Source organism: Chenopodium album, chromosome 22, assembly GCF_948465745.1.
Source record: "Chenopodium album chromosome 22, dcCheAlbu1.1, whole genome shotgun sequence".
Taxonomy (NCBI): Eukaryota; Viridiplantae; Streptophyta; class Magnoliopsida; order Caryophyllales; family Amaranthaceae; genus Chenopodium; species Chenopodium album.
This window is the reverse complement of record NC_137855.1, coordinates 35,880,503-35,898,430: the sequence shown is the minus strand read 5'-3', so window position 1 is coordinate 35,898,430 and position 17,928 is coordinate 35,880,503. Positions and strand designations below refer to the sequence as shown.

Below are 17,928 nucleotides of genomic sequence, written 5' to 3'. Positions count from 1 at the left end.
ATATAAAAACATCTTCACCCTACACGTGTACAATCAAGTTCACAATGAACGGTTCATATCCTCCTCTTCTTTGATCTCCCCAATTCAACTTCCTCAGTTCTTCCTCCCATTTAGTCCTCAATTCAACTTCACTCCTACTCAATTCATACAAAACTTCGATTTTGTTCTTCAAAAATATGAGTAATCCAAATTACTACTGGGTTTTTGCTGAAATGTTTGATTCTTATTAGACGAAATAATTTCTGGGTTTTTGCTGATTTTTTGAAACAATTAAAGAAATGATGGTTCAGAGTAAGATCAAGGTTAAAGAAAATGACGAAAATGGTGTCGGAGCTTCCAAGAGAAGAAGCATTGCAGATGTCGATCACTGGGCTTTTCTGGTAATTCCATTTGTTCCTGCAAAAAAAACCCAATAATTCACAAATTTATTTTTATATTTTGTTATTTTTTAAATGGTTAATTATAGAATCTATGAATGTATCATTTTAGGTTGCATATTCTCTATTAATTTTATGTTAATTTATTAATTACGCAATTATTTTGGTTTTTTAAAATCTGCTTTTACATTTGATTGGATTTCTTGTTAGTGGAATATTGGTATTTTTCAATGAATCAATGTACGCTTAATCGGGAAAAATTTGGGGTTTATTTCAATTAACCCTAATTTTTTGAGACTTTTGGGTAATGTAGTACCTGTGTATTATGCTATTGGGTTCCAAATGAGGCACAAAAGTGTAAGAAGACGGGTTTTGAACATGGGTTTCGAGTTTTCGGGCATGATCGTTAAAAACTTTAACAACTAAGCTAGTCGACATATTCAACCATTTCAGATTAGACAGTATATGAGTGTGTTGTAGACACTGCTATATAGCCTATATTGTATCTAATTTAGATTGAGATGAACTTGTGAGAATCTTAGGTTTGACTGGTTGATTGTATTATTTTGTTGTTTGAGTCTAGTGAAATGTTTTACATTAACAAATTATAATGAAACAATGAAATGGGTCATAAATTTTTGAATTTTTGCTTGTACATACTGCTACAATGCTAGTAGATTATGTGTTGTGAAGCTCATATGCTGATTAATATCATGTACGAAATTTTGAGTGAATGATGTACAAGGAGTATTGTGTGAACATATTGGATTCCTTCAACTTTGATTATCATGTAAATAATGTGATCCTACAAACCTGCTTACTACGTATATGTGTTGCGAAGATTAGATTTTATAAAGTGGGTTTAGAGTTCTTGGGTTGTAATACCTCAACTTTTGTTGTGTATGTATTAATTTACAGGAAGAATTTGAGGCACCCATGTGGGCTGATCTTACGTTGGAGACAACGCTGATATCAGAAGACAAGTGAGTTTCTTCTGATTCAGATTTGCTGATGTTTTAGTCCATGTGTCTCAGCTATATCAGAAAATCATCATAGATGACTTCGTGTCTTCTGATGAAATTGAGAGTTAGGAAAGCTATGACGATAATTTAACATGAAGTCATCTATACCTGAAAATCGTCATTAATTATTTAACAATTGTTGATATTGAGAGTTTGGAAAGTCTCAACCTAAAGTGAAAGGTTTGCTCTATGTATGTTTGGTTAGAGAATAAAAATCAAGTAATATGAAAAGAATAAGTCAATGATGAAGATGCATCTTAGAGACTTCAATTCGGCAAATAATCAACTATGACAATTTTGTTGGGAAGGAGTGACTACTGAGTTGCATACTTGTACCATTTGATATCAGCTTCTAAGTAATTTACCTGGCCTTTTGCAGTGATGATAAATGGTTTCACACGAGCCACCCGTAAGTACACTTGCACCTGCCCTATATATAACTTCTTTAAACCCAACCATTCAGATAAGCATTTTGTTTATGGGTTTGTCTTGGTTGTTAGGTTCCATCATCATTCTGCACGCCATTTGAGATCTGCATTTGCACATCCAGATATGGGGAATGATCTCTTCAACTTATGCTCTCCAAAATTTCCATCTTCTGTTTCAAAATCAAGAGGCAAAGCCTATAGAAGTAAAGACTGCATAAGCAACTGTCGTCAGATTTCAGTTAATAAAGAACATCCTGTAAATGATTTGGGCGGTACAATTTCAGCAACTAATATCATTTCAAGTCAGGAATTTAATCTCAAAGTGAGCCATGAACATCAAAGTGAGGCTTCTAGTTCAATCACCAGTGTAGTGAATGATTCAGAGAGAAGAGTTGCTCTAAATTCTCAGTCAGCAAGTACAAGTGGAGTTTCAACAAGCACCATAACAAATGTAAGTATTCAACGAGATTCAAAGGTTTTTGTGGTGTCAAAAGAGCCATTTGGTCACACTGGTGGTCTGTTGAATGCTGTTAGAAACAATTTGAGAAAAAGTCGTGCCACAAGACCAGCATCAAGGGTTGAAATATGTGAGGATAAAGAACTTAATGGTCGTAAATCTTCTGCTGGCAAGTCCAGTGTGGGCTCTTCTAGCACTGGATATGATACAAGAGGCAAGGGATTGGCAGTAGTTCCTAGAACTGATTGCAGAAAGCAAGTGAAAGTAGAGATAAATGTTAATGTGGATATAGGATCAAAAGGTCAGAAGACTTCATATGGGAGGCCTAACCAAAGGTTTTCAAACTCAAAGTTTGAGGTTAAGAAAATGCCAGCTGGTTTCAAACAGAACAAAGATAAAAATCCGAATGTGCGAGACCTGGGGAAATTGGCAAAACCTGTCAATGAGAGGGTAAAAGCTAAAAACATAAATGAGACATCTGTTTGTACAAGGAGTACTTACAGCTCCAAGATGAAGGGTAAAGATGTCAGCTCCAAGATGAAGGGTAACGATGACAGCTCCAAGATGAAGGGTAAAGATGCTGCTGCTGCTTGTAGAAGCCTGGCAGCTTCTAAGTCAAAGGTGAGATATCCGCTGAACTCTAGTTCAGAATTCAGAGTAAATGACTCTAGATTTCCATTCTCCTTAGTTTAATAGAAGGAAATAGGTCACTTATCATATGGTATGAATTTCTTTTGCTGACTGAAGCTAATATATGATTTTACACAGGTTGTACTTCAAACAACTCAGAAAAATTCTTTGAATCGGTCAAGAAATGTATCCCAAGGTGTCAAGGCTAAAGTACAGAGCAGCCGGTTTGATAAAGCTGTGAGCAGTGGAAAGGAGAACATGAGAGGAAAAGTAGTATTGAGTCAAAGGTCTGGTGGCAAAGATAACGAGCCTATTATAAGAGTTTCAGATCTTAAGGTACCCATATTGAAGTCAAAAACTGAAGTTGGAGTGACATCAATTCGTTCAAAGGTAATCGGAAGTACTTGCTGTTCACTATCATGTATGTTATCACTGAATAGTTATAAACTTGTAATGTGAAATCATTTCATCCAACCTGAGTCAAAAGTTAACCTTTATTATTTTCTTATACAGCACGGTTGGTTAATAATTATGGAGAGATTGGTAGGAGAGGGTAGAGGGGGAAGGAACGTGTATAGAGAATTGTTTGTTGATCTCTCTGTAACCTTGATGTAGTTTTCTGATGTTTTTAGTACAATGTAGTATTAGGAAAGTATCTAAAGCATACACTAACTAATGCTGTGTTTATGAGTATCTGCTGTTAATCTATGCAAGTCTGTTTCTGATATTTGTTTCTCATTGTGTCATTGACAGGGGAGGATCGGTAGGATTAATGATGGCATCAGGTCACTGGATACTCGAGTCCATCTTAGGTGAAGACTGCTGATGTGAAGTGAAAGTTTTGTATATAGTCATTCACAGAAATTCTTCATTACTGATCCCTTTTTGAACAAAAATTAGAAGTTATGAGTTTAAGATACAATGAGTCAATGGCGAATGCCTGTAATTTCTATTACAGAGTATCAAGCAGTTAGATGTTTGTATGTTCAGTGCACAAAGTAGCATGGGGGATTCCTGTGAATTTTGTGAAAGTACATGACTAATCTCCATATAACTTAGTAAATACGAAGTAGATGTATTACAATGGTATTTCTTAAATGATTAATCTCCAATTCTCCATATAACTTAGACAATTGTTACCAATCAATAAATAAATTAGTTGTGTTAGGTTTTGTTAGATTGATCTCGATTTATACTTCAAAATATAAATTGTTTGTAATTTTTACTAAATTAATTATAATTTATTTAAAATATAAAATATATAAAAAGTGCATCGGTAAGCGTTAAAAAAAATAACGGAGAAAGTATCTATTTGTGTATGAGCAAATCACTTCTTTCACTGTAATATTTTCCCTCGTATCCGAATAGCGGAACTTATATTAATTGCATTAGTTGTATATTGGATTAGCTCGAGTATATTTTTGCAACATTTCTTAGGCGTAAAGTGCAATTAATAAAGAGTAACAAAATATTATTATTGTTACAATTGTTATACGACCTTGTTCATACGGCATTTAGCATTAGGGTTTTTTTTAATATTTATTTTCATAGATATTTGATTTTTGTACGAAAATGGCTTTTCTAAAGCTGCCTTACAGAATTAATTACTTCACTATTGAATTTCTTTATTATTAATTGTGAAAGGAAATAGGACATGCAAGGATGTTTATCGTAAAAAGTGAAATGTTAATACCGAAATTACTGACTTTCCTTCAACTAATAATTCAAATATTTAAAGTTGTATGATTTATCACCCAAGCGGGGATAGCTCAGTTGGGAGAGCGTCAGACTGAAGATCTGAAGGTCGCGTGTTCGATCCACGCTCACCGCATTTTTGGGTCTTTTTTTTTTTTTTTTTGACAAACCCCCAAATGCCTTATAATTTGTTATCTCTTGCATGAAAACTTCCAATATGCAATCACATAATGTTGTACTGTTACAATTCTATTATCTTAAATTGGTGGAACAATTTCATAACCCGAGTTATAACCTTCGATATAACCCTTTCACAATTTCACTCCTATAACTTTAAATCTAGTTAAGGTAATGAGACCTATGCATACATCGTACTTACTCCCTTTGTCCCTTAATGTTTATCATATTTATTTTTTTACAGGTTACAAGTACACGTTTATGTATTAATAAAATGATTTTTATTTCTTATACGTAGTATAGTATATAAAGTAGATTAATAAGAACATGTGGTCAAAGTTTCTCTATAATAGTATAAGTTTAGCATCAAACCTCTACAATATTCCATTATACAAACTCTATTTTTCCCCTATCATCAAGGCCAATCAAGGGTATGAATAAAAATGGATTACAAAGATATTCTTACCTAGATAATTAAACTAGTTAGAATATTTTATATGCTAGGACATAGAATGACATAGAATTAAATTTTCAAAGTCAAAATTTGTAAAATTTGTAAAGGACGTACCCTAGATTACCAAGTGCATAGCATAAATACCTCATTGGAGTACATTTCTTGCCAATAGCATCTAGCAATACCTCATCCGATCCAATCATTTTCAGGACAGCCGTTGCCTTACATTAAGTGCGTAAAGCATGCATGCCAATGACTTAACTTGACTAACCAAAAAACCAATAACGACCTACATACAAGTCAATAGATACTATTTCCTATCTTTGATAAGGTAACCAAATGGAATAGGAAACATGACATTTGTCCGATATATAACAATTTACAGATACATAAAAAAGCATGTCGGATTAGTTGAAATTTATGCCCATAAATTGCGTAAAAAGACATTTTTAGACATGAGTGTCCACTTTAAAATTCTAAATTTACTTATACATATCATTTTGGATACATGTTTAATAGATATACTAAAATTCATGATACTAGATAATTAAGTAAAGATATGAAAAGAAAAACATGTTAATTGTAGAAGCATAAAATAAATCACAAAAATAATATAGCAATATATACATTGGATACATATAAATATGTACATTGGATGATAAATCAATTGGCACTATAATAACACACTTTTATGGATAGGAGAAGCGTTACACAAGATTATATCACAATAGCACCCCTTAGAGAAAAAGAAGAAAGAAAATGTAAATTCTCATAATTTGCGATCTATTATTCATTCATTATTTTATTTTTAGAGATTTATTTATACATCTTGATCTCTTTAAAATTTACTTTCCCCGTCTCTTTTTATTTATTTGCAACAACTCGACTTTTTATCACCTTTACTAGTTTGATCGATGATATTGATTTATAGTCGAAGAAAAACACAATCATGTGGGATTTGTTAGATTCGCCTCAGTTTATGCTTTTATGATATACAATTTTATAATTATATTGATGATTTAAGATAATTGTGATTGCGGGCAATTATGCATTAGAAAACATGAAATAAGAAGTATTGCAAATAAAAGAAACAGAGAAAATATTATATTTAAACATAGTAATGCAAATTATTATTGTTATAATTAATGTACTGTAGCTCTATCACTATCTGATCTGTTTTTTATAGTCTAAATTATATCCTCCTATACATACATGAAAGCAATACCGCCTTCTTTTATTTTAATTTTTTGTCCCATTTTTTTTTAGCATAATTTCAATGCAATATAGTGGAGTAGTAACTATATCTTAAGCTATGCATGACTAAAAGTTATATACATTTGGAAATTCAAATTCAAAACAAATTTATCAATATTATTCCACATGAATATGCTTTGAATTTTGAAGTATAGAGATCATCGAAGTATGATTATTAAATTTTATCTACATTAAAATCTCTCAAAACTCTAAATACGACAAACAAAAGACAACGGAATTCATAATAAATATTAGGAAAACCAGCTTGGATACCAAAAGAAATAATAATGAAAAGCTTCCATGAGTCACCTGGCCCTCCATGATGACTATCTATACCTAATTTGACATAAGACTCAATATGGTCCTCATTCCTCAAAAGGATCATTTATAAGGATAATTTATAACTAGAGTAGTTAGTTGCTCAAAAAATATATTAAAAAAAATCTATAGTTTGAAAGCAAAATTCAGCAATTCACATGAAACAAATCAAAGAAAAACAAATTTAATTTATTAAAAAACAACAAAAAGTTACTTACAATCTTGCATATATCATATGGCATCCAATAGTATAAACATCCAATTCATCAAGTTCACACTTGTGATTGGCTACCAACAGCAACAAGCAACAATCAACAATCAATGAATTGAATATATATGTACTAAGTATAATAAGCTTGACTTTGACTTTTGAAAACAGAATTCAATTAACATACAAAACCTCGACTTTAACTTTTAAAAGAACTAAAACTAGGTTAATCATATGAAATTACCGTGCGTGAGCTTGATTATGACTGAACGCCTTTAAATTAAACCATCAATTCAACAAAGAACAATTGATCGTGCTGAAAGTTGCACATACACTTGCTAACCGGCCAAATTGTCATTTTACAATAGGGTATCAACCCGATCGAGATGATTGGGTTGAATACACAAATACAACCATACAAATAATCCTTTTGTAGATAGGATGATTCGCCACATAGATCAATACGTACATGTTTTTTAACCCAAACAATACAAATTAAGATTGGTCATAACCCATAAGGCACTGCAAAAAGAGTCATCATTTGACAAATAATGATTATTTTTGCTATATCTCCTGTACAAAATTCTAAACAATTAATAATTCTCATTAAAAAAAAAATTCTAAAAATTAAACATGAAAAGAAGAATATAATCAAAAGAAAGAACAAAACCCAAAAAAAAAAATAATAATATAAATTATAATTATACTTCATCAAAGCCTCAATGTAAGATCAGGACAAGAATCTGGGTATTCAAGCTGATTATAACTATAATTATAATAATTATTATTACTACTAATAATATTATTATTATTAGTAATAGTAGTATCACTATTTTTATTATTATTATTATTATTAGAAATACTAGTAATAGCTGAAGAACTCTCAGCCTCATCATCAACCTGCCTGAAACTCCCCGGCCAAAACGGCACCGCACTAAACACCGGAACACCACCAAGTAAATACCCATTTTGCCCTTCAAACTTCGCGGCGTGATGAGCAGGCAACCTCTCCTCAGAATGATGAAACGAATTGTTGTAGTAATGTTGCTGGTTTTGATTTTGGACCGTAGAAGACGGATGAAGATGCGAGTGCATCATCATCATCATAGATCCGTGGTGAGCTTGAATATCTATTGAGGGTCGGGTTGGAAAGGAGTAGCCAGGAGACGATGACAAAGAACCATGGAGAGGGAGAGAGGCTAAACTAACATGTCTGTCAGCCAAAGCACCTATTCGCATAGCGCGTTTAGCAATAGTTCTCTCCCTTTTATGGGCATTTTGGTGACCGCCAAGTGCCTGTGAGCTAAAGAATTTCCTTCTACAATAGTTACATGAGAAGACTCTACTGTTATTTGGTGGTAAAATCTCTTCCCCTGTCACTCTATCATCATCTCCGTGGTTGTTTTCGCAACTGTTTGATTCTTTATTTGGCTTAAAACAAAGGTTTAAATCGAGTGAAATCGGGTTTTGCCCGATTTCTTGATCATCGTCTTCTGATTCATCTTCTAATTTTGTTGTGGAAATAGGGTGTTCCATGTTTGGGTTGTTAGTAAGAAAAGAGGGGAATTGAAAATAGGGCAAAAAAAAAAGAGTAGAAAAAAACGTGGTAGATCTAGTGATGCTAAATTTGGTAGTGATAGTACAATAACACTAAGAGTATTGGGATTAGGAAAATAATTGGTGGGGAAAGCTGTCTTTTTTTTTTTTTGGGAGAAAGAAAGAAAATAATAAAGTTAAGGAAATGAGAAATAATGAGGAAGAGGAAGACAGAGAGAAGGGGAGTGGGGTTATCTCATTTTCTTTGCCACTTATGGAGAAGATAAGAAGGGAATAAAGTAGTATACCAACATAGACATGTGGTTTTGGGGATCACCAATTTTGGATAAAATTATTTTACTACTCTGTAATTGCGTTATGATATGAGCGTGTTCTTTTCATCTGAATTTTACTTATTTGAGCTTAGCTTATTATAAACACTTTTAACTCTAAATGATACGGAGCATTTCTACTTTGATGTACTTTATACAGTAAGATACGGGGAGCTCTTATCAAATAAGGGGTGGAATATGATGAGGATCGAACCCAAATCACTCTTGAGAGATGGAGGTACTTTCCTCCGCTCCATAATCCTTATTTCTACTTTGATATGTAGCTTGTGAGACAACAATAATCATTGTCAAAATACAAAGTAAGAACAATACTTAGAGACCAAAGGGAGTAGTTGAAATAGCAATAAAATAGAAATTCGATAGCACCTTTTGGATCCCTAACTTATAGGTCTTAGTAGATGTAATTGGATGGAATTATCTTATCTTATGCATTATAAACTATTTTTTCAGTCTAAAGTAAGTGAAAATTATTGGCCTAATATGAAGCTATGTCTTTAGACAATTGCATGAAATAAGATTATTTTTACTTGGAAATTAATAATATTAAAATGGCTTGATGAGAAAAAAAAAAAAAAAAAATTATAATTGGTGATAGATTGTACTTACATGGAAATTTATTACTAGTTGTATTTGTGGTCTAAATTGTTGTCTATCACCATTTGTTTTTGTTGTTGCTTTTATTTTTTCTTTTTTTTTTTTAAAAAAAAAAAAGATGACAAAATTATCATATCGTAGTATATCATATTATAGGTAAGTTAGTGTGACAAAGTAAACAATAAAAATGTATGAATTGTGTATACATTTTAAGTTAGAGTTTGCGGGTTTATCTTATTAATAGATCATGTGTATATATATAATGCTGCCAAGTTTAATAATGGCTTACATAAAGAAAAGGGAATAGTGGCTTAACAGGAGGAAAATATTTCATTTCAAGTGAATTAATTTTATAATTTCATTCGAGAAATATATCTATTCATGGCAAATTATTGTTAAACTATCGATTTAAAATGAATAATTAACCTACTAAAGGATTTAGGTAGAACGTTTTTAATTTGCAAACATGGTTTGCAAGATTGTGCACCGTTGTTTAATTATCTCATGGTCCAAGACAGTGCTACTATGTTGTACATGTGGTTAGTGTGACCATTACATACGCCAAACTCATCCAACTTCACACCTACATGAATTTTGCACACATAAATGATTACATGGTCCTTTTATGAACACGAGTGCATTATATAATTATTTTGATTAGATAAGCAATTTCTTTTGATTCGTGGAAATTAGACTTTTTATTTAAGTGAAAAAGAATTTTTAGTCTTAGTGCTTTAATCAATCAAATGACTTTGTCTTTTCTTTTTTCTTTTTACGTTTTTGTTTTTGTTTTGTTTTTTTTTTTTTTTTTAATTTTTTTTTTTAAATAGTTAAAGAAGAAACTACACACCGTTACTTAGGCAACCCCCCCCCCCCCTTTTTTCTTTTTTTTAGGGTGTTTCACCCAATTCATCACTATTTGGCCTTTTCCTTTTTACTTTGAGGAAGCTAAAAGACTGAATTAAAACTTGTAATTTAGGGTTCGTTTGGCATCGTTGTGGTTTTCTGTTTTTTGGTTTTTTGTTTTTTAAAAGTGTATTATATATGTCACATAATGAAACAAAAATTATATAGACTTATTAAAATCATGATAATTTTGAAAACTGACAACAGAAAGTGGAAACACCTTTTTCTTGTTTCCTGTTTTTGGTTTTTGATTTTCAAAAAAACAGAAAACTGAAAACCAAAAATGATGCCAAACAAGCCCTTAGGTGTTGGTTTTCATACGCCTGCCCGATCTTCCCCTCTTTTATCAGTTATCTCCATAGTTTGGTTTTTATCTAGGTCATCTTAAGTAAAAAATAATAATAATAATTTCATCTAAATCCAAAATTGGAATAATTTTCCAAATACATTTAATTTGTTAAAAATAATTGTTGTTTGTACTTACTTTTGTTATTAATAATTGTTCCATTATTTAGATCAATTATTAGTCAAGTACCTTTTTCTTATTAGCCTAGTAAAAGTTTAGTTATTGATGAGAATTTATGCAAATTCGTCAAATCAAATGTCAAATCTTCGTCTATAATCAACTGAAACAAACCAAAATTAATTTTGAATGAAATTACAATTTATCATAGACTCCATTATTGTTAAAGGTTATAAAAGATAAAAGTAGTGTATATTCTAGCATGGAAGTATTTATTAGGTTTTTCTACTAGAGTTGGAGACCACAAATACAATTAAGAGTTATTAATAATTAAGGTTACGTATACAAATACATATACCTATACATATGCATATACATATACATATGCCTTTTATATCCACTTTGGTTTTTTATGAGATAATCACTGATTCACGGTCCAAATAGGAAAAACTTTTGAAAACGAAAGGATTACATCGATCTCAAAACAAAATAATTGATCAAGTTACGTTAGTTGTGTCCAATGTTTTTATGTTTGACCTCAAAAAGTTGGATCCAATGTATCTACTAACACCTTTATTTAATTTTCAATAATTATTGGCAACATATTACATTTTTTAAAAATTAATAATGTTATTGTTAAAAAAGAAAAGGTAATGGCATTGATGGGCTAGCAAAGATAGGTTGTGAGAGAGCGAAAGAACAATGGGTAATGTCAGAAAGAGAGTTGAAGTGTAGTGATAAACATAGCGACAATGTTTAAGTCCCACCATAAGATACTCGTGTCTCTTCCTTTCATTTCTCAATCTTCTTCCTTCCCCACTTCTTTAATGCCAACAAAATTTTATTATTTTTATTTTATTATTTTTAATATTAAAGTAGAAAATTTTAAAAAAAATGAGAGAGAAAATGGATTTTTTAGGTTAGATTAGATTCCTTTTTTATGCATGAATTGAGTTGAGTTGTGGTGGCTGACCCATGCCAACCCCCTCCCCCTTTTGATCAGTCCCATGACTCTTTCCATACCCACACATGTGGGTTCATAGTTTCCAATTTTTCATCGTTTTGTGTGAGAGTAGACTCGATCTCAAATCTTGGATATCACCTGACCTCTTGAATGCTGATACCTTATCGAATAAGTTGAAAGACATCCACAGTGTATGATTTTTAGTTATGATATGATGAATTGATTTGTATTATATTGTAGTGTGTGACAACTCGATCATAACGTGACACCCGTTATATGTTTTTAATATATTGTTTTCCATGTAAGGTGTCATATGCCCACAACCCACTTACAAAATTATAACTACAACATTACAGTGCACAATCACTATTATAAACTTGTCACATACTCACTATACTTCCGACATGTTCACTTATCTAAACTTATTGGACTTAAAGTTAACTATATTTAAATGTGGAAATTATGCAACCACATGTTTTTTGTTGGGATTGTGCGCAATCATTGTATTGTAAAATTTGTGTTATTCAATCCCAAATACGACTCTAATTATATTTACTCCATGTCTCCATGCACTTCGTCCGTTTTTTTCTTTAATTTTGTTTTTTTTACTTTTTATTTAGACGTGTTCTTTATACCGGTCTTACTAGTTACTACTTTTGTTTTAATCCTTTTATAATAAAGAGAATTCTCTCCTTTACCCATCCTTACTCTTTCACTTGATTTCATTTTTATATTAATCATAATATTTATTTGAATCTCCCATTATATATTATATTTCCTTATAAAAGTATATAAATATTTTTTTGTATCTCTAAAAAAATCTCTCTTCCTACCTAAAAACTCAAAAGAGATTCAAATTTCCAACTTCCTTCTTCTCTTAGTTTCAATTGTTACTAATTAAAAGTGAAAAAAAAGGTAGGAGGATCCTGAAACAGAGATGAATTGCCATAAATCATTTTCTTCTCGAAGTAAGTGTTGACAACAAATGAAAATTGTCAACATATCTTAAATTAAGAGGTAAAAAGGATGTAATAATATGTACGTAATTGTCTTCTTTTGCAAAATTACACACATATGAGCATGAATTGGTGTCTAATACTTCCTCTGTTTGCTTTTACTTGCAACACTTCCCTAAAAAGGAAATATCACAATACTTGCAACACACTATAAAAGGAAAGTTAATTTAGGGAAAAACTATACTATAAACCTTATTTAAAGCACATGGCCCACTAAATTACACTCCCAACAACCACTCATCCTATTTTAAAGTTTATTATATCATGTAAACCCCACCTTTCTTAATTACCGCGCTAAATGGTGTGTTGCATCTAAAAAAAATGGAGGAAGTAACAATTAACCATTGACATAAACCTATCTATATAATACATTTTAATATTTAATATTAAGTTACTCACAATATGCATTCAAAGCCTTGAACATGGTAAAAAAAACAATATTAGTTTTGTCATTGGATTAGGTCTTTTAGGGCCATCTCCGCCAATTCGGTGGCCTTGTTCTAATTATGAAAATTGGGCCCTTAAATTTTTAAAGGACTATTTTTAAAAGTTTTGGATGAATTTTTAAAGGTAATTTAAAATAACAAAGTCAAAGATTTAGGATGGATTTTTTTTTATAGTTTGGAAATGGTGGTCTTTTAGTTTTACGGGAAGAAGGTGATAAGGTACTTGAGATTTTTTTTTTTTTTTTGTTTTTAATAGAGTCAGCGCTTTTTAAAAAAATTATGGGCCCCTGGATTTTGGAGGCCTGTTCTGTGGGTGTGGAAAAACATGTCCAAAGTCGGGCCTGAGGTCTTTAATTAGTGAAAAGTTCATGTTTTGAGTGTCTTTAGTAATTAGTAAGCAATTATGTCATTGAGTGTATTTAGTAATCTAATTCGTACAATTAAAAAAAATGCTGAAATTCATGTCAATAGTTATATTTGGACCGCAATTCATGCATGAAATGGAATGATTTAGGCTAAGAATGAATTGTCAAGGTGTGGATAGCATGCTTTTGTTTAGTAGACAATCTAGACATGAATACTTACATTGCTACCTACAACTTTTTGAAAGGTTGAAGGTAGAGGCGTAGGCCTTCATGTTCATGGTTTGGTTCATCTAAGATAAAGGGAATGACAATGACTTAAAGAAAGGGAAAAGAGAAAAATAAAATGTTACAGTGTAAGGTGCATGTAACACCCTTTAGTTTACAACGTTGTTTGTTTTAAACAAGAAAAAGAATCAACCTTAAAAAAAAAAAAATCAAAACCACACCATACAACCACCTCAAAACTTCTCTTTTCCTTTTTCTCCAATCCGGCCACCATGAAGATCCTAGGCCACCACACCGCCTCCCCTTCCCCCTGGCATGCCGCCCCTCCGAAACACTGTCCACCACCATTTTCAATGGCTTCACCATCGAATTAAACGAAAAATCCTTATATTAGAAGAAATAACGGGCATGGTCAACCCCAAAGAGTATAGGTTACGTTTTCTTCCATTAAAGTTGCCCTGAACTTAGAATTTCTCTATTGAAGCTGCTGAAATTTCAATTGAAGCTGCTCTTCGAATTCAATATCCTCCATTACCAACGTTTCAAGAGCTTTACCATTGCTAACTTATTTTGTAGTTAAAATTACAAAATTGCCCATAATTAATTGCGTGAATTGTCGAATTTTCCCTTAGATAAACGATCAAATTGTATTTTATCGTTGAATTGAATCGTTTTAACTAATGACTAAAATAACCTATAAGGTACCCCTCCCTTCAGTTTTACTTGTAAAGTATACAATTTGACTAGTTAATACTTTTGAAATGTTCCCTTACAAAAAATAACAAAAAAAATAAAATACAAGCACTTTTGTAATCTCTTACTGTAGTTGTTAAATGTATTGTGTATTACATAATTTAAATTAGTGGCTTATAAAAAAGAATGAATAAAAAAATAAATAAATAAATAAAAAGACTAGGTTATTTGCAGCCCATTACCAGGCGGCCCAACAATTTTACAAAGAAGGAGTGTATCTTTTAGGCCTGCAAAGAATGGCCAGAGTTGTGCTAATTAAGCCTGCTGAACAGAAATAATCAAATAAACACTTGGTCTCTATGTGAAAATTCTTACATGCAAGGTTCTACTAGTATAAAGGGCACCCAAGATTTTTATTTTATTTTGTTCTTACTTTGAAATCTTCAAGTAACCAAAAAAAAATCAAACGAACACCGTGCTATAAGTTACTTAGTTATAGGTACATTTAAATGCATAATAAAGTTAAAGGTACATCTAAATGCATATAAAGGTTTTAGTTTGTTCGTGTCCAATCCAAACTTGCAAATGATCACCCCATATTATATCACTTCTTATTTAACTTCTCAAGTCTCAACATGCATCTTTTATCAATCATGTTGCATGCTCGTTTATAGGAGAGGTTATTATATACTTTCGAGTGTACCGTACACCCATGAATATTGTTTTTATTTTGATAATTGTTTTTCATTTAATCATCAAATAAAGAGCAAAAACTAACCTAAGGTTAGTTGGATGTACGGTACACCCCGGTGTATATGACAAATTCTACATTTATAGTTAAGTTATGTATTTGTTCTTGGGGTTAGCTTGGATCTTACAAAATTTTACTCCCTTCCCTCCTAAATAATATGTCATTTTTTTTAATTTAATTTCGTATTAAGTTGGAATATTATGATTATCTTAATATTATCTTGATGAAAGAATATCTTTAACTTGCCAAACAAAATATAGTTTTTTTATAAGGATTTTATTAAAGATGATATGGACAAGTAAAGTGGACTATTACTTTGAGATATAACAAAGTAAAAAAAAAAAAAAAAAACTCAACTACATTATTAGTATTTTTTTGGAACAAAAGGAACGAAAATAATTCTCCTTCCTTTTTAGTTAAATTTTTTTTTCCACTTTTGCCACTTTTACAAACTCTATTTTACTAGATTTTTCAATCTTTTAATACATTGTTGTGAAATTTTATTAAGGTTCCCACAAGATATATTTCTAAAATATCAACAGTATTATTTTTAATAATTACAAATTTACAATCGAATATTTTCATTGGCAACGATGATAACATGTCAACTAATATAAAAATAAATAAATAAATAAATAAATAAAAACAGGGGAAATATGACTTCATGGAATTCTTCTTTAATATTATTAAAATTAATTTTAAAAAATATCATAGTTGTACAATGTAGTAAAACTAAATAATCCAAACTGACACATAGATATGAGGATTATAAGAACTGGATATAAGGATATGTTGGTGAGATTATAATATCTTTTGAAGCCACCTCATTGGCTAATACAAGCCCTTATTGTCCCACCAAAAATTGCCACTTCTTCATTTAATTTATGTCCACAAAAACTTGTAACTCACTTCTTCAACACATAAAATGTTCATATATGACTTGATTCTAGCCCTTTCTACAACCCCCAAATAAATTAGTAACAACAAAAGAAATTTTGAAAGTGATATACAAAAGAAATTCATCAATGGCATCAATGCTAAGCTCCGGCACTGTCCTTAGACCAACCCCATTCCTAGGACAAGGCAAAGGATCCAACGGTAACGCCCTTAGAGATGTTGTTCCTATGGGAACCGGCAAATTCACCATGGTACGTACTTATATAGATTACATGTTGTATACAGTACACCTGTTGTTGTTACGAGTGTGTTTTATTGATTTGATTTGATTTGAACGAGGGAAGTAATTAATTTAGTTTATTTATTTATGCATGATGATGATGTTAGGGAAATGAACTTTGGTATGGACCAGACAGAGTAAAATACTTGGGACCATTTTCAGCACAAACACCTTCTTACTTAACAGGTGAATTTCCTGGTGATTATGGTTGGGACACTGCTGGTCTCTCTGCTGATCCTGAGGCTTTTGCCCGAAACAGGGCTCTTGAGGTTCTTTTCTTTACCTTTTGTTGCTTTATTATCATTGTTTCAACTTTGTTTATTTTGCATTTTTCTTTTTCATGCTCCAACTTATACACTTGTACCTTGTAAGTTTGTACTTAAATGGAATCATGTATAAACTGTAATTTTCGAGGCTTGTATGGTACACGTATTATTTTGTAGATCTGGGATAAAATTAGCTAGGTTACTCGGGTCATGATATCGAATTTTGGTCATGATATCAAATATTGGTTATGATAAGAGTTACATGCTTATAGGTTGAACAGAAATTGTTTTAGTGTTACACATGAAGCTTGGTTCAGAATCTGAATTCATTGATCAAATTGTCTTCTATGAACAGTAAATACGTGAATATATTAAGGAAAATTTGTTAGAAACTCACCTTTTACGACATGGACTACTAGGGTAACTAACCATTATTATGGCACTGATGTTAAATGTTTTGTTCAGGTCATCCACGGACGCTGGGCTATGCTTGGAGCACTAGGCTGCATTACCCCAGAAGTCTTAGAGAAATGGGTTAAAGTGGACTTCAAGGAGCCAGTTTGGTTCAAGGCTGGTGCCCAAATTTTCTCTGAAGGTGGGCTTGACTACTTGGGCAACCCAAACCTAGTCCATGCTCAAAGCATTCTAGCCGTGCTCGGGTTCCAAGTACTCCTTATGGGTCTTGTTGAAGGGTTCCGCATTAATGGGCTAGACGGAGTTGGGGAGGGCAATGACCTCTACCCAGGTGGCCAATATTTCGACCCATTGGGCTTAGCCGATGACCCTGTTACCTTTGCCGAGCTAAAGGTGAAGGAGATCAAGAATGGAAGGCTAGCTATGTTCTCCATGTTTGGATTCTTTGTGCAGGCCATTGTCACCGGAAAAGGTCCCTTGGAGAACCTTTTGGATCACCTTGACAACCCTGTGGCAAACAATGCTTGGGTATATGCCACCAAATTTGTCCCTGGATCATAAGTTAGTTTGTATATGATCGTTAGATAAATTGTGTTAAGAAGAGCTCAAATGTCTTAACATAAGAACAATCTTTAGTGCACATATGGGTTTTATTTATGTTCAATCTAGAGTTAAACATTGAAACAAATTTAAGTGCTAAGAAGAATGCCAATGCTTCTATTACCTAAGATGACTTAAT

The 17,928-nt window shown here is 31.9% G+C and overlaps 3 protein-coding genes and 1 non-coding gene across 4 annotated transcripts; 3 read left to right on the top strand and 1 right to left on the bottom strand.

Annotated features, from left to right (window-relative positions):
* The first annotated feature begins 221 nt into the window (after positions 1 to 221).
* On the top strand, positions 222 to 3,730 carry LOC145604282 (uncharacterized). Its single transcript, XM_081660209.1, has 6 exons — positions 222 to 380; positions 1,296 to 1,360; positions 1,779 to 1,808; positions 1,900 to 2,905; positions 3,053 to 3,304; positions 3,668 to 3,730. The coding sequence occupies exons 1-6, from the start codon at positions 279 to 281 to the stop codon at positions 3,728 to 3,730; spliced, it is 1,518 nt and encodes a 505-aa protein (XP_081516335.1). The 5' UTR covers positions 222 to 278.
* Positions 3,731 to 4,672: 942 nt separating this feature from the next.
* On the top strand, positions 4,673 to 4,745 carry TRNAF-GAA (transfer RNA phenylalanine (anticodon GAA)). The gene has a single exon. It is a non-coding gene; the product is annotated as a tRNA-Phe (tRNA).
* Positions 4,746 to 7,294: 2,549 nt separating this feature from the next.
* Positions 7,295 to 8,827, bottom strand: LOC145605511 (uncharacterized). The gene has a single exon (XM_081661578.1). It carries the CDS (start codon positions 8,554 to 8,556, stop codon positions 7,732 to 7,734), a length of 825 nt encoding a protein of 274 aa, XP_081517704.1. The 5' UTR covers positions 8,557 to 8,827; the 3' UTR covers positions 7,295 to 7,731.
* Positions 8,828 to 16,267: 7,440 nt separating this feature from the next.
* Positions 16,268 to 17,912, top strand: LOC145606308 (chlorophyll a-b binding protein 3, chloroplastic). Its single transcript, XM_081662329.1, has 3 exons — positions 16,268 to 16,480; positions 16,617 to 16,778; positions 17,241 to 17,912. Exons 1-3 carry the CDS (start codon positions 16,358 to 16,360, stop codon positions 17,748 to 17,750), a joined length of 795 nt encoding a protein of 264 aa, XP_081518455.1. The 5' UTR covers positions 16,268 to 16,357; the 3' UTR covers positions 17,751 to 17,912.
* Positions 17,913 to 17,928: the final 16 nt, after the last annotated feature.